The sequence below is a fragment of the Melospiza georgiana genome, chromosome 1, assembly GCF_028018845.1.
Source record: "Melospiza georgiana isolate bMelGeo1 chromosome 1, bMelGeo1.pri, whole genome shotgun sequence".
Lineage (NCBI taxonomy): Eukaryota > Metazoa > Chordata > Aves > Passeriformes > Passerellidae > Melospiza > Melospiza georgiana.
Window position 1 is genome coordinate 137,474,013 of NC_080430.1, and position 16,572 is coordinate 137,490,584.

At 43.2% G+C, this 16,572-nt stretch overlaps 1 protein-coding gene across 1 annotated transcript; it reads right to left on the bottom strand.

The window, feature by feature from the left end:
- Positions 1-4,709: 4,709 nt before the first annotated feature.
- On the bottom strand, positions 4,710-11,232 carry CCN3 (cellular communication network factor 3). Its single transcript, XM_058030801.1, has 4 exons — positions 10,842-11,232; positions 10,366-10,617; positions 8,289-8,494; positions 4,710-5,853 (listed from the first exon to the last, which is right to left on the bottom strand). Exons 1-4 carry the CDS (start codon positions 11,230-11,232, stop codon positions 5,560-5,562), a joined length of 1,143 nt encoding a protein of 380 aa, XP_057886784.1. The 3' UTR covers positions 4,710-5,559.
- Between the last annotated feature and the right edge of the window lie 5,340 nt (positions 11,233-16,572).

Sequence of the window (16,572 nt, forward strand, 5' to 3'; positions counted from 1 at the left end):
CAGTCTCAGCACATGGTGACAGCATGAGAGGCTACAGAAGAGGAGAAACAGCATGAGACCAGAGATCCAGGTGTCCCTGTATGAACTCAAATGCAGTACTTTGGGGGAAATACTTTATTCTGACATTGAGAATAACAACAGCCAAATTAACATCCATGGACATGCAGGAGTTTTAGGACAGTGGGGTACTTTTCTTCATTATTTTAGTGTGACCATTTGCATGTCCAAGGCAGAATAAATCTACATCTTGGGTTATAAATAGGGGTTTCTTTGCCTTTTTGCTAAATCATTCAATTAAGTCAATTGACCAGCAATGGCTGCTCAGTTCTGTTTCTCTGAGTGGAGAGGCTCAGTGTGAGATGAATTTTGTGTTCTCTAGCAAGCTCACTGACAGGCAATCTGCTGGGCTCCCTCCACAGTCCATGGAGAACATGAGATTTTAAACACGCTTAATGATAAAGAAACAGACTTAGCTCTAAATTTACACATTTATAGAAAAAATTGAACACCAGGGATTTAAACTAATATTAAAAATATTTCCTAGGTATTTGCAACTCAACTCTTCATGTTGCAGTTGCATGGTAAGTCTCTTGATTGATATCAGTGTAGTATCTCTGGTCATAGAACAGGTGTAATGCACAAACTGGGATTGATAAAGGGAAAATCAGAGCACAATTTTCCCTCAGGTCCCACTGAATTTCATGCCTTCAATAGACAGCTCATATTACAAAATCTACCATGGTGGATATAACTAGAATGATTTCTTGAAACAAGAGTCCATATAGAAAGCTTTGGTACAAAATAATTATTTTATTATTAAAAAAAAAAAAAGGAAAATAAATTCCAGTGTAGTAAGTTCTCAGAGGAGAGAAATAAAATGTTATTTCATGAAGTTCATATTTGTCATAATCTGTAAATAGTAGGACTAGAAACAATAAATAAATATTTTTCCATCCGCCTTCCCATCCCCATCCACTTAGAAATTATTAAAAATAGGGTGAAGGAAAAGTATAGCTTGGACCAGAAAAAAAAATAGCAATATTGTATTTTTCCTGAAGATTTTATTATACATTTTCCTACTCCTGGAGTTATACTGGAAAACAGAAAGGCCATGATTTTAGGGAAATCAGTTGTAGAATTCTACTCATTTTGAGGTTTTCGCTCCAGTGTCAGGCATCAGTGAGCAGGCTGTCAGCTGGTCTCCTTGCATAGTCCATGAAGGCAAAAAAAAAAAAGAGATATATTTTCAATGTCTTTGCTGCCCTAGAGAAATTCAAAACAGATTAAATGCAAGAAGTATGTTGCTTTGATGAAATTCTAGAGATGAAAGAGTCCTGGAAGTGGATATAAATATCTCAGTGTACCTGTGCTGTGGGGTGTAACACTGGGTATCATCAACATTTGTTATTGAAGGTGTACTTAACCTACCAGTTGTTAACAGGAAAAACTGTTAAGTGACTTATTTTTGGGGCAGTCCTTCACTGGCAGTAGCAAAGGAAAGGTACATCTGTTCAGAGAACTTGGGATGAACAAGTTGACCAGCATATTTTGTGTTTGTTTCATCAGCACATACTCAGTAAACATTGCTGTATGGGCCCATCCTTGGAACTCTGAGTGATGTTCCCTGAAATGCTCAGATATGATTCCTTGGAGATCTGAAAATGAACTGCTTTAATTTTTCTCAATCTGAGTAATCTAACTTTTCTTTTTTAAGAAAATTACAGTTCTACACAAGAAATGTTCAGGAATTTATCATTGGAGTTTCCTTACATCAATTTCACAGTTTTGACACTCCACTGTTGTGTTTTAATTAACTCAGTGCCTATAAAGGCTTTTTTGGGAACAGGCTGAAATTAGACCAAAGATTGAGGTGGTAACTGTCCATATTCAAGTAAAACAAATCTAAATGTGTATAACCAAACTGAGAGCAGATGAAAAGCTGTATCAATTGATCTGGGGTAAAAATAGCCACTGAATTGGTATTTGTACATGGTCTAAAAGAGACTAAAACTGGATCAGATCTTTGTCTCATTTTGTCCAAAGGAAACATTTGTGGTTCCTTCCAAAAGATAATTTTTCATGCTGAGCTGCTACAGTAATGTAAGAAGACATTGGGACTGCTGTTGTTCTGATGTTTATAAAGATGTCTAAGAAGGGCTTGAGCATCATAGCACTTCTCTTTTTGGAGGTTGCAGTGCTCATAACAATGCAATTGCCTTCTCACAAAATGGGTTAAAGACATAGAAAGGTTAAAGAAAGGTTCTGGGGGCATTTTGGCACTGGTTTACTGAAGTGCAGACTGCAGTTTAAAGTGCTGGGAAAACAGTATAGGCAAAAGGAGCTACTCAAGTTGCTCTTGAACTCATACACCGTAGTGCACACATTCCCTTTCCAAAGGAAGGGATGGACCATCCACAAGAGGAGTCCCAGCAGGAAGCTGCATTTATGTCTCTTCAAAAATATCAGAAATAAAACTCTTGTCTTTGTAGTGGGAAAAAACCCACAAACTTAAGAGTAGTGGATGACCTTAATGTACAAAGGGTGGTGGGTTCATATCCCAGATGAGCTTTTGAACTCGCCTGCAAAGTGGAAGCTGCTTATTGAACTGCTTCTGCCTGGTGCCTGGGCTTTGTTTGTATGATCCAGTAAAAGTAAAACTTAAGGAATGACATCAAAATCTGGATAACATTAAGAGAAAACAGAAGGATAGAGGAGAAGCAATGCAGCAGTGATGAGCTGATACAAAAGTATAAATAACTTTGGGTATGGGTGGAATAGAGGAACTGTCAAAATGAAGTGAGTGAACAATTTTATTTCATAGGAAGTCAGTAGTTGACTGCATTCCTCTCTAATTACATCTGGCTCAGGATTAGCTGGGTTTTATTAATCCAAAAATTGTTTAATTTGTCCAGACATTACTGCTGCATTGCTCAGTAGTTGATGCATCTCTTGCAAACCAAGGTCCCTGTAATTTGCAAGAAGACCCTGAGGAATACTTGACAGCTCGCATTATATTAGAGAAGCATTGCACAAACCAGCCTGATTTTTGGGGTGGAGAGGGGAAGAGGGAGGAGATGTGGGGTGAAAGTCGTTTTAAAAAAACTCTTTTTCCATCTCTCCTGGATTCTGATCTACTCCTTAATCACTTCTCAGCTGCTTTGAGGAGTCCTGGCCATGTCCTGTCTAGGTCCTGGCATTTCCTAGCGCAGAAGGTATTACATTAGAAGATATGGACCTTTTGGACCAGGTCCAGAGGAGAGCCACAAAACTGGTCAGAAGGATGGAGTACTTCTCCTCTGAGGAAAGGCTGAGAAAGAGGAGTTTTACGCTAAAAGAGATAGATTCAAACTACATATAAGGAAGAAATTTTGTTTAATGAGGGTAGTGAGACACCGGAACACATTGCCTGGGGAAGTGGAAGTCCCCATCCCTGGAAACATTCAGTGCCAGTTTATAGGACTCTGTAAACCTGAAACACTGGAAGATGTCCCTGCTCACTTTGAGAGGAGTTGGACCAGATGATCCTTAAAGGTCCCCTCCAACCCAAACTATTCCATGATTCTATGATTAGGAATTGAATTGTGCAAGGGCAGGGAGTGTTGTATGTATGCACAAACACAGTCTTGTTCCAGCTGCCTGGGATGCATATGGCAGGCAGGAATGTGTTGATAACAATAGCAATGACTACAGAGAAATGAATCATTGGTGCAGTTTATGGAGAAAAACATCAAAGACCCCATGTGAGGACCTGATGTATCTAAAGCTTAACTGAATCAGCACCAGTGCCTCATAATTTCAAGGATAACTTAAAAGTTACTAAAAACCTACCAGCTGTTGATGCTTGCCCATAGATATCTTTACCTTAGGCTTCACTGACTAAAATGAGGAGTCTTAACCTTCAACTGAATTCCACCCTGTGTCTCAGGAATTGCCAAACCAGAGTTTGGTAACTCCTTTAGAGGAGTAGAACACTAGGCCAAAATATGTTAAGAATTGGCTTTCTGCCTGTTTTCCTCAAGACAGAGTTGTCTCCTACCACATGGTTACAGAACAGTTGTGGATAAGTGCAACTCTGCTGTCACTGGCAGACACACACCAAGCTAAACTGGGTCTCACAGTCAAAGCAGCTGAATGTCTCCACAATTGCAGTTATGACCTATTGGCACAATCCTGCTGCATACATGATTTAACATACGTGAGACTGCCGCCCTCAGGCTCTTACTTCTTGAGGGTATTGCCATAGAGTACCTAGCACAAACATGGTCACGGGCTGATTTTGTGAGGCTGAAGTGCTGCATGACCCAATGAAATACTTTGTTGGTTGTTTAGGCCCAAATGTGAACTCTGAATCATGTAATTATTCCTCACCACCACCACCAATATATTTCAGGACACATAAACCTTAGTAACATCATCCTATCTCCCAGGCTAACTTAGTCTGAAAAAAACCTCCTTTCTAATATGTACCCCACAAATGATTCATCCTTCCCTGTAGCAAGGCACTGCATGACTTTTAAGGCAGCAATTAGAATGAGGTACATGAACACAAGAAATCATCTTTTGCTTTTAGGAGTCTGCAGACCCTTTTTTCTTCCCATTCCTTTTAGCTGTTAAAGGCTGGTAGTTTAAGAAAGACAACTTTAGGAAAAAATATTTTGAATCACATAAAGTTTATTTACTTAGTAAAGTTATATTACAGTATGTACAGTTTCTATTTACATATACACCTTTCTAAGAAATGAAGCACCAAGTGATACAGTTAGTATTTTAGAAGAATTTACAGATATATTATTTTTGCATCCAGATAGTTATATCTACAGACATACATGGATTAGAATCAAATTCTTATCCATCACTGACTTCAGTTGGTTTTGGATTAGACTGCTAGTGAAGTTACCAAAGAAAAATTTAATTACTGTCAGCTATCAACCTGCTGTGCTTCAGGATAAGAGATCTTACCCTATGTCATTTCCAGGGCTATGTGCAATCTTAATCCTCAGAGCCAGAGGTATTGACAGAAGGTACTTTATAAGCCACAAGAATGTAACACTTCCATCAGTAAGATTTTTACAGTCATCAAAAAACAGAGTTTCATTGAAAAGAAAAAAGAACACTGCTGGAGTGTTTATATGCGGTATGGAAAGTAAAGTTAAGAGCCTGGAAGCTTATGTGATGCAGTATCATGTATTCCTCAAGGAATACATTTGCTCTCAAGAAGCCCAGTCTTACAGCCACTGAAACTTGCTGCATGATCCCCTTAACTCAAGGGGAAAGTCTAGCTGTTGGCTTTGTAATCTTTATGCCACCATCAAGATAAAAAGAGGGCTCTGTCCAAGGTACAAAATTTTCTTCAAGTGAATAAAAGACATTTGGATGGGGCAAATGGAAAATGAGGTATTTAATAAACTATGGCGGGGGGGGGGGGGAAGCACCTAGTTTGAAAGACCATTCTGAAAAATATTTTAGAAGTTTCAGATATGCAATTGTTACATTCACCTGATTGTGGGTCAAGTCTTGCATAAACTGCTGATACTTTCTGTGCTATCTAATTCATGCTTTTCATAATTTTGCTTCACCAGACGTGGGGTCCAACGGCTGGAAGAACACCACGTTACCCTGCGGACAGTTGCTGTGACAGACACAGGTGTTGATGAGCATCATGGGCTTTTTGAGGATGCCCTGGGGGCAGCGGAAGTGGACGTGGATGGTTTTGGTGCTGTGCGGGGTGCAGCAGCGCCCGTCGCCGCAGAGCCCGCAGAAGCGCGGCCGGTACGTCTGCACGCTCGAGCAGTTGCGGAACTCGTAGCGAACGGCTCTGGCGGCCTTCCTCGTCCGCACACACCGCTTCCCTTTCTGGGAGAAAGATGGAGGCAACGGATGTGTCATTGCATAGGACAGACAGCATTCAACAACTGACGTGCAGAGACACAGGCTGACTCTGACAATTTAAACTTGCTGTCTTTATTCATTCAACAGCAAGATGACTCTGAAACTGCTTCAGTAGCGTCATTGTTGGGTCAGACATGATGTACATACATGATTAGGGTTTAAGAAGAAAATAGTTTTTTATTCTGCGTGTTTTCTAGCTTATATATTTTTATCAAAGCGTGATTTTAGGTCATTAACTACACCAAAATAACTTATTATATTCATTGGTGCAAAGCAATTAGTGTCAATATCATTGGCAAAAGTTTTACAGGAATTAAAAAAGGCATGTATACACGTCTACTTATGCACATAGTCTAGCTTACAAAAATGTTCATGTATCTTTTCTAATCCGTTTCCACGCTGACGGCCTTGTCTCCTTCCTTGCTATAGATACACTCCAAAATCATCAATTGTTATTTCTTCTATTAACTCAGCTTTGCTTGCAGGCCAGCTGTCAAGCCCCTCCATACAGCAGTTACCTACAGGTGACACCTGCAAGATCTGTTCTTTGACACCAGCAGGATACTGGACCAAATAATTAAAATCCACTCTTGTCATCTGAGAAAAGCCCAGTCTACATTCATTAAGAAACTAAACTGAAAAACTTCTCAGGCTAGTGTAGTTCCATCAGAGAATCAGCAAGTCAAATGAGCAAGTTACAGGACTAAGTTCAAGGGGGAAAAAGGGAGCAAAATAAACTGCAAAAGTCATCACCCATTCCTGTGACTCAAGGCACAACCAGCTCTAGACATTATATTTTAACAAATGATTGACTAACTTGTCTTTGGAAGTCTTCAATGACAGAGACTCCACATCTGCCCCAGACAACCCCAAGAGCTCATTATTCTTACTGCCTAGTACATTTTCACTCATGTCTTAATTTTGTGCAGTCTAAACTCAATTTCTTGTTATATCCTCCATGCACTCAAAACAGGCTGCAATATCTGAATACAGTTATGAGAACACATCTCTCTTCCCTTGCATTCAGAAGAAGTCCAGTTCTATCTGGTTTTTCCTAAATGAGCATGTTTTCTAGATTTCTGATCATTCTTGTTAATCTCCTCAACTCCTCCCACTTGTTTCATCTCCTTTACAAAACATGGTACTTAAAACTGCAGACTGTTCAGCAAAGGTCTTAGAAACAGCAAAGGCCTTAGAAATGCTTTCCAACACTCAGAACATTACATAAATTGATGGATCTCTTACCTAGGTACATGCTATTCTCCCTGATAGAAACACTTGCATAGTGTGTAGAAGTATAAAAGTATTTTCTCTTATTTGCAATTTTTTTTTTACATCAGAAATGTCAGTATTGGGTCTATTTGGGGAAAAAAACCCAAACATCATAAGGATTAAGACAATGTTTAATTTATCAAGCAGACATTTCACACATTTCTCTGCTGTTCCAGATGCTCAACAGACTAGAAATCTGATATATCTATTCTGTATCACTGAAGCAACTCTGATGTACAGCATACAGGTAGTACAGTTGCATTTCTGGGAGAAGTTACACTGTGAGCTGTCAAGCTGCACATGCAATACATTTGATCTGTTTGGGGTGACTTAAATTATCATAGAATCATAGACCAGTTTGGGTTGAAAAGGACCTTTAAAGGTTTTCCCATCCAACCCCGTTGCAATGAGCAGGGACATCTTCCACAAGATCAGGTTGTTGAGAGCACTGTTCAGTCTATGTATACATGCCTTTTAAAATTTCTATAAAACTTTTTCCAATTGTATTGAACATTTTTGGGAACACGGCACTGACCACCTCCCTGGGCAACCTGTTCCAGTGTCTCACCACCCTCATGGTAGAAAATTTCTTCCTTATATCTAGTCTGAATCTACCTGTTTTTAGTTTAAAACCATTAGTCCTTGTCCTACCACAACAGACCCTACTAAAATCTGTTCCCACCCTTCTCATAGCCCCCTTTAAGGACTGCAAGGGGCTGTAGGGTCTCCCCACAGCCTCCTCTCCTCCAAATTAAATAATCCCAACTCTCTCAGTTTTACCTCATAGGGGAGGTGCCCCAGTCCTTGGTGGCCCTCCACTGGATTAACTCCAGTAAGTCCATGTCTTTCCTGAGGGCCCCAGAGCTGGACACAGTGCTCTGGGGGCTGTCACCAGAGTGGAGCAGAGGGGCAGAATCACCTCCCTTGACCCACTGGAGGTGCAGCACAAAGCTACTGAGCAAACACAGCAAGTCTAATGCTTTACCAAACCCACTCAGCTTGCTGCACTTGTGCTAAAAGTGAAAGGTGTGTTTATGTACAGCTGCATCTGGACCATTGTAGACCCTAATATTGAAACCTTGGAATTAGAGCTGAAGAGCTGCCTTGCCTCACTCTCTGCAGATTACCTTATCAGATGAGTCTTCATTTTCACAAGGCCTTATCATGCAAAGCCGTGTCTGCTTCACCATCTCACACTGTTGATTCCTGTTGGTAACACGGGTGGAAAAGCCCATTCCACAGCTCGTGGAACAAGCACTCCATTCTGTTGTCTGCTCGATACAATTGGCACTTGAATCTGACACAATCCCAAGTGTGGCCTCTTGCCTGTAGGCTGGAGACAAAACCCCACAGAGCTTTAGTACAAGAAAAACTCACATGAAACCTCACTATGTAATTGAGCTCTGTCATATCTGGGAAAGAACATGTGAGACAAAACAAGGTCCAAAATCCATGCTTTTGACAGGATTTAGAAATTTTAAAAGCTGTCTTTTTAGGAATCCTAAGTAGCAACTTCTTACACCTAAAAAAAAGCTTCAAACCAGAAAGATGCACATCAATGTAATCAGCAAAGCATTTAGATTATGTTCACTCAAGTCCACAGCTGGAAGAATTACTGCTGACTTTTAAATCAGTTTAGAACCCTAACAGATTTTTATTCTTCATTCTTTCTAATGGAAATATGTCACAAATGGGTTCTAAACTATGTCATAAAAATATTTATATTAGGTATGACTTGAGAGAGGCTGAATTTTTTATCTAAACTAATAAACAGCATGGAATGAAAGCCCTTTTACTCCTGAGAGTCATAAAGTCACCCCATCTTGTCAATTATTGACAGCTTACAGCCAGGGTGATGGTGAGGAGGCAGGAGGGAATCTGCCTGAGGGAATCTGAGCGAGGAGCTATCACAGGTACTTAAAGCCACGGTCACTTCTGACCACCACCCTGCCCTCCTGGCTCTATGCAAGCATTGCTGAATAGTTTGGTTCACTGATTAGCACAGGAGCAAACAGGAGGAGACAATACAACTGAGTCACAGCGCTTGCTGCTAAGCTTCTCTAGAACCTTCCTGCCTTTTGAATGGCAAAGACCCAAAAAAGGTGGCCTCCCAGGAGGGATGGCCACTGCTGAAAGAATGCAGACAATTCATCTGTAGGCATCTTATGGATTAGTCTGTCACCATCAGACAAATCAAAGGAAAGGAAAGGTAATAGAAAGTGTCAAAGTTTTTGTTTATACCTTATGTGCTTTACAATTAACACTTCATAGCACACTGAAAAGTTACTCAAGCTTTTATTCCTCAATCCTTTCTCACTTGTTTTTAAAATGGATTAGCTGAGTTTTGGCATAACTAACTGCCCAAGATCACAAAGAGCAGTGACTGGAAGAGAATGCAGTGCCCTCTACTCTCAGAAGAAAGTTATGAAAATTCATGTTGAACTAAGAGTATAATTTAAAGGGGATGGAGACATAATTCAGTACAAAAAATGAAAATAGGGAAAAACTGAAAAAGGGGAAAATTTTACCTAGCTTTTTTAAAAGCCTGAGTTCTTCACTTTGGAATGGGTTGAATTTTCTTACAAATCCATTCACCATGTTTATAACCACTGCCTCTACAAGTACTCTGTAATGTTTTTAATGCCATCAATAAACATGAGCACTCTATCACAGACAGGCTGGAATTCACCGGCATTGTAGCTTCCATGCTGATCACTTGTAAGAGCTGCAGAATTCAGTGGGGAGAAAGTCTCTTGTAGACTAAACTGTCATAGTCTACATATTATAAGTTGTAACAATATAAGTTGTGACATATTCTAGCGGAGCAACTAGCAAGACTGCAGCTTTTTTTTGTGGTTTTGGTTTTTTTTTTCCCTCCGTATGCGAATGTTCGGAGGATTAGGACCTTGTTCTTGTTTTCTTCTGGTCGCAGAACTAATGTGTACCAGATAAACCGAAATTTAAAAATTGGCAACTACATTAATTAATTTGTAAAACTGCCATACATATTCATCCTCGGAATCATTCTTTTACCTGATGAGCTCTGCCTTTATTCATAACGCCTGGTATACTGGTCACTCTATGTTAGAAAAATCCCCAACCATACAAGCATTGTGCCTTAGATCTGGCAGTCCTGTGGATACTTTCACAATGATATCACCTCCTGCTCACAATGACTATAATAACTAATTTTAGTTTCCTCACCAGCCATAGCAAAACCTCCCAAAATCACTTCATCATCAGGGTCGCAGACCCACTTCTCACAGCACTCTCCAGGGACTTCGACCTTCCTGGGGAAGGGGCAGTCGGGGCCAGGGAGCAGCAGGTCCAGGTTGCAGCGGGGCAGGCAGCCGATCTGGCCGTCGCGGCAGGTGCACTGGTACTTGCAGCTGGGCTGGAACGTCTCCCCATTGCGATAAATCATCCCATCGAACACGCAGTTGTCCCCCTCCAGCACTGGGGGGAAAAGGGGAGGCATTTCGCAGGGGCAGAGGGCGCTGGGGCAGTCCCCGGCCCTCCCGGCCCTCCCGGCCCCTCGGGCACCTCCCGCAGCATCGGGGCGGCGCCGGCGGTGCTGAGGATCGGCCGCTTCCCCGGAGGGCGGGCGGGAGAACCGAACCGCGGGGCAGCGACACCCGCGGCGGGCCCGGCCCGGGGAGGGTGTCCCGGCCGCCACCTACCCATGCAGATGCCGGCGGCCGCGCCGTCCTCGGGACTGCGATCGCAGTAGAGGCCGCTGCTCTCGTCGCAGGGCAGCAGCGCGGAGCATTGCTCGCCGCGCTGCCGGGCGCACACCAGGCAGCAGGAGCAGCCGTCCAGCACGGCGGGCACGCCCGGGGCGCAGCGCGGCGGCTCGGCCGGGCAGCGCCCGCACGGACGGGGACACGCCGGCTCCCGGCCGCTCACCTGCGGGGACACAGCGGCCCCGGGGGCCGGGTCACGGAGCGGCCGCCCGTTCCCCCCCGCCGCCGGCCCCGCCGGGCGCCCCTCGCTTGCCTCGCACGGCCGGAGCAGCAGCAGCAGCAGCAGCAGCAGGAGGGCGGGCAGGGGCTGCCCGCCGCCCGTCGCCATGGTCCCGACCGCCGCCTGCCCGCCGCCCGCTCGGCTCTGCCGGCAGAGCCATCGCAGCTGCTTTTATAGAGGCGGCCGGGGACCCCCCTCCGCCACCACCCCCGCACGGCGGGCACCGCGGGCCGGAGGCGGGGAGCTGGAGCGGGGGAGCTGGAGCCCGGCCGGGCCCTCCGCTCCCCCCGCTCCCTCCGCCACCTGCCCCAGCGGCTCCGAGCCGCTGCCCTGCCCTGCCCTGCCCTGCCCGGCGCCGGGCGCGACCCCTCTGACCCCTCGGCCGGGGCGGTGCACGGAGCGGGGAGCGGAGCCGGCCCCTGCCCGGGGGTAGGGCTGGCCCAGTGCTGCCCCCGAGGGGGTGCCGCCCTCAGCCGGTCCCTACGGGCCCCGTCCCGTCCCGTGTGCCCGCAGCGTCCCTCCCCGGGCCGCACGCCGGGGGCTCGGCGCTGCCTCGCAGCTCCGCGGTCTCTGGCAGCGCCAGCCTGGCCGGGCAGCGCTTGGCGCTGGGGAACAGCCACCCCAAAGCCAAACGCCTCCCGGGGCTATTCTGCTCCTGGCCCCGGCGCTGAAGCGTTTTGAGCTTGGTGGGCACTGAACTCTCCAATTTCAAGTCACGGGCACTGCTCTTTACTGGAGAGGTGCAGGTATGTCAGCTGATGGGAAACAGATGCTGCACAGGGAGCCCTCCCTGCTCTGTGCAGCTCCGTGCGTGTGAGTGGTCACAGACTGTTCAGTGCCTACATGGTGTGTGCAACCGCAGGGGATACAGAGCCAACAGGCCTGGCCTCAGGAATGGTTTGTAGAAGTAGCTCCAGCGCTCTGTGCTGTTATTTTAGCATGTGCAGGACAGATTTAAGGCCAAGTGTAAGGGAGACTGGATCTGTTAACGGGTTTTACTCATCAGGAACTGCCTTCTGCCTAAGGCAGGCCTTCTTGGGCCTTGCTAGGATACAGAAATTCTTTATCCTTAGTTGTCGGAGACAGATAATGTACACTGGATTCCGTTATGGCTTGTTAAAGAGAAAATATTTGAAAAGTAAACAAAACTTGTCGACACACTAGTGAAAACGAGATGTCTTTTAATTTTAAGACATGACACAAGTGCTACTCATGAATTTACAAGGCTACTGTAGCTCTATACCAAAGCAAAACACAACACCAGAAATGGCAAGACAGAAGTTTTGGTTTGGATAAAAGTGACCATTGCTTTCTTGATGCTGAGTGGCAACAGCAGGGTTTCTGGAAAAGCCGGGCATTCTGGGGAAAGCAGGCTTCACTGGTACAGGAACATGTAATCTCTGGACGTGTACTGGCCCTTCATTTTCTCAGGGACAAACAGCATGACCAGCCAAGGGGAAAATTGGATTGTTCAAACATTATTAGCAGCTTGGGTATGAGTTTGAGGTTATTTATGTCATCCACTGCCTAACAGCCATTTTGCCTTCCTTGTCTCATTTTTTTCCCCCCTTGATTCTTTTCTTCATCTCTGACCTAGGCAGTCAGTGCAGCCACATTTTACAGCACCTTGCTTGTGAACAGAATAACAGTGCTCTTGGCCAGGCATGAAGATTTGCTGAAAAGAAGCAAGGCTGTTTCTGTAGTTTTCCCAGAAGTAAGCCTGTAAGCCAGAGGGCACATACAAGACTTGTTTTTGCCCATTTCACTGTTTGTGAATCTGCAGAGGTTTTCAGTGCCTATAATCATTACAGTCACTGAAAGTGTCCTTAGCTTTCAATGAAATTACTTCATACTACTCATAAATATCTTCTGGTGCCTAAAAAATGGTTTCACCACATAAGGTTTCACCACTGCAGAAAAAGTCAAAGAAATGAAAAAAATATGTGCCAGCATACTTAATTTGGAAAAAACCCTCCTCTTTTACATAGAGGAGTGTTTAATAGATTTATTAAAGCTGTATTTGTTTATGAACACTCTATTTGTTTACAAAATACCAATTATGAAAACAAGATTATGCCACATTTTAGTACAATAGGACCAAATATATTTCCCTGAATATTTCACTTCCTCCATGCATAATTTGGAGTCATTGAACTACCAGTTCTCAGATGCTGGTTTATTTTCCTAACTGTGAATCTTTTTGTTTGTACTTGTCTTATAACATTTAAAGTGTGCCATACAGTTCTTATCATATGAAAGTAGCCTTTGTTACTTCTCATAGAGCAAAATAATGATCAGTGGAGGGGTTTCATGCTGGCTCAGCTGGCAATGAATAGCATTTATTCATGAGACAAAATTAGTAAGTTCAAATAAATATTTTAGTTTCTCTGTGTTTGCTTTTTAAAAAGAACTGCACTTAACTAAGTTAATATTTGGGTTGCCACCTTGGCTGTAGCTTTTGCAAAGAGTAATCCCTCCTAAGATGTAAAGAAATTAACCTCTGTTCTTTCCTCTGCAGGGAAACACAGCTGGAGAACACTGTTGAGAGGTGTAAATTCAGGAACAGAGCCCAGCAGCAGAATCCCAGGATTAAGAATATACTTAAAAGTTTTTCTGCACTGGCAAAATGCTGGAAAAAGCTGTATCTAAAAGACTGGAAATAGAGATACAAATAAAACTGGTTCAAATATTAGAGGATTTCTGGTGGTTGATCCTATAACTTTCCATAGGTGTCAGGATATATATCAACCATTATAAAAATTCAAGCATCCATAGTGCTATCCCTCTTTTTAAAGCCAGTTGCCTGTGAAAGTCACTGCTTCACAACATGTAGCTCCTCAAAATTATCTTCCATTCTTTGTGTATGGCAAGCAATGCAATTTTTAGATTAAAATTGTCATAAACATCATATTCTTTTCTTTCTCCTTCTGTCCTACCATGTTTTACTGATACAAACATAAGGTGGATAATTCAGCACTTGTCCTGCACGGTTTCATAAATAATGCTCCTTCTGGTAGTCTATCTCATAAATGGCAGTATTTTTCTAGAAAATATTGCAGGTTTTGATTTTTAGCAATCCCTTTCCAGCTGCACCTGATAGCTGCAAATTCCTAACATCTGTTGGCGTTATTAATATTGCACATGAGCTACATGTGGAAATGTCCTTGTCACTGAGCAAGTAACAGGTTTTATCACAGTGTGGGTGTGACTAAGTTGTTTATTCCGCAGCACCCGTCATGGTGGGGTGTGGATTCGGCAGGAGAAGCCGGGGTGAGCACGGGGAGTTCTCCTCCCGGGCTGGCGCTCCCTGGGCAGGTGTGGGGCTCGTTCCTCTCCCGCCGCTCCCGGCCCGCTCGGGGCTGCGCGGCCGCTCCTGGTGCTGAAGGACAGCAGCGATGGGCCCGGACACGGCCCGGGGACGGCAGGGCCGATCCTGCCCTGCGTGCTGTGACAGGGACACCAAAGGTGCTGCCGGCACTGGCACCAATACGGGCAGGGGTGTCCTCACTGAATAAACCAGGCCGGTGAATTTTCCCCCCAGGGCATGCACTGCACCCAGTTCTTCCCTCTTCAAAAGACATCCTGCTTCACCTGAGACACATATTCCAGGAAAGCAGCTGGTTTATTCAGTGATTACTTCTGCTAACCCTGACGTTATTTAAAGTAGGATTACGTTCTAATTATTTTTAATGTCATTATCAGAATTATTCCAACAGACTTAGTCATGGTTGTGCTTTTGAGATGAGATTAAATATGCATTATCCTTTTGCCAATGGAAGAATTCTACTAGTTTTTATTTTTTCCAGTATTTTGTGTGATGGTCTACAATTCTGCTGAAGTTTTGATATGATACTGTGAGTTCTGCAATAGTAAGAATTGTGCAAATGACAGTGACTTGGATTTTACATATTTGAGATATGCCTGCTGTGTCATCCATAAAAGAAAGAACAGCTTTAGCAAATAAGAAATCTGAGGGAAAATGTTGAAAGTAAAATAGTCTAGAGCATTATTTTTAAATATCTTACATACAACTGAAGAAAATTTTGGAATGAAATAACATTGCATTAAAAATCAAAACATTATTTTGAAAATACCAGAGTACTTATGTGGGGATGGGAAGCTGCATCACTGAGTCAGACAGTTTTACGTGCTCGAAAGAAATTCAGTAGAAAAGTTCCAGTTTCTTCTTAAATGCATGTTCCACCAAAAAAGTTTCTTTGCTCCACAGCTATTTCAGTTATAAAGCCTGCTGGGAATACTTCCAGCACAATCAGCAGGAGAAGTTCTTATGCATAGCTTTGTTATTTTGGGGAATATAGGAGGAGACATAGAAGTTTTTAAAAAGCTATGATTATTTGCTCATTTATAATTGCTCCTAATGTCAAAATGCTATAGTGCATGGCAAGAAATTTTCTCCTTTTCAGTCAGAAGATGGCAGGTGCTGTGATTTTGTGCAGGCTGCGATTTTTAGAAGACAAGAAGCTAAAACATGGTATCTGTCCTGTTAGAGATAGCACAAATAGTGTGAACAGTAGGTAGGAATGGCTCATGTCCCCACTGGTTAGAGCTGTCCTTCTTTAGAGCAGATACTCTGCACACACTAACTAGCTTTTGAATTTTATGCCCCTGGAATTTTCTGTCCCCTTATGGCCATAAAGCATTATTATTTGGGTAAGAGTGGGGAGACTGAACAAAGTGCTTGAAGTCACTTAAGAGCTATGGTACAGCCCTCCAAAATTGTGTTTTCATACAAGGAACCTGAGGGTAGGTGCTGTTTTGGTATGAAGGCCTGCTCCTGTTCAGCATGGAAGTAGGTGTTTATATTCAGGAATAGCTACCCCCTTTCTGTAGTGACAATTTCTGCTCTGTTGGGAAACAAAGGGATTACATTTGTGCCAGGAAAAGGTCATTAAGAGTTATTTGCAAAAGAAATTAAATAGTCTATATTTGTTTATTTATATAGATTTTAAAATTTCTTAACCCAAAATATATAATTATGTTTTGATCTGAAATTACCAGATTAACATTACTGAGGATCTAAGATGGGCCCATTTTACCAGGTGAGATCATAATGGATAAAGAGAATCAGGGAAGTTTTTCTTTCTTTATTCACTGAGTGAAACTAATTTCAGAGGGCCAACAAGGTCCCTGAGGAATGTGTCACCGAATTTCTACTTCAAGAGCTTCAGTAAGAGATACGTGTGGAACATGTGGGGTTTCCTGGATGAAAGCTGTTAAAGAGTTCCCTCATGGACTGCTCTTGAGAATAAGACTTATCTGTGTGAGCACAGGCAGGAAAAAATGCTGACAGACTGAAGAACCTAATGGTACTAAAATAGGTGTTGTGCAATCAGAAAATTAGTTCAGCTGAGTGGGATTTCCCTATCTTTATTTCCTTCACTAAAGAATAGCCATTTTTCAGAGCATGTGTGACATAAAGGGATATGG

Bases quoted from the DNA above. Each gene is read 5' to 3' on its own strand.
- CCN3 (XM_058030801.1), bottom strand. From the start codon at position 11,232: ATGGCGACGGGCGGCGGGCAGCCCCTGCCCGCCCTCCTGCTGCTGCTG. The intron at 8,495-10,365 runs GTGAGGAAACTA...TTTTGTCTCCAG, and splicing joins GGGAGGTTTTGCTATGGCTG to CCTACAGGCAAGAGGCCACA. The intron at 5,854-8,288 runs GTAATCTGCAGA...TCTTTCTCCCAG, and splicing joins ATGAAGACTCATCTGATAAG to AAAGGGAAGCGGTGTGTGCG.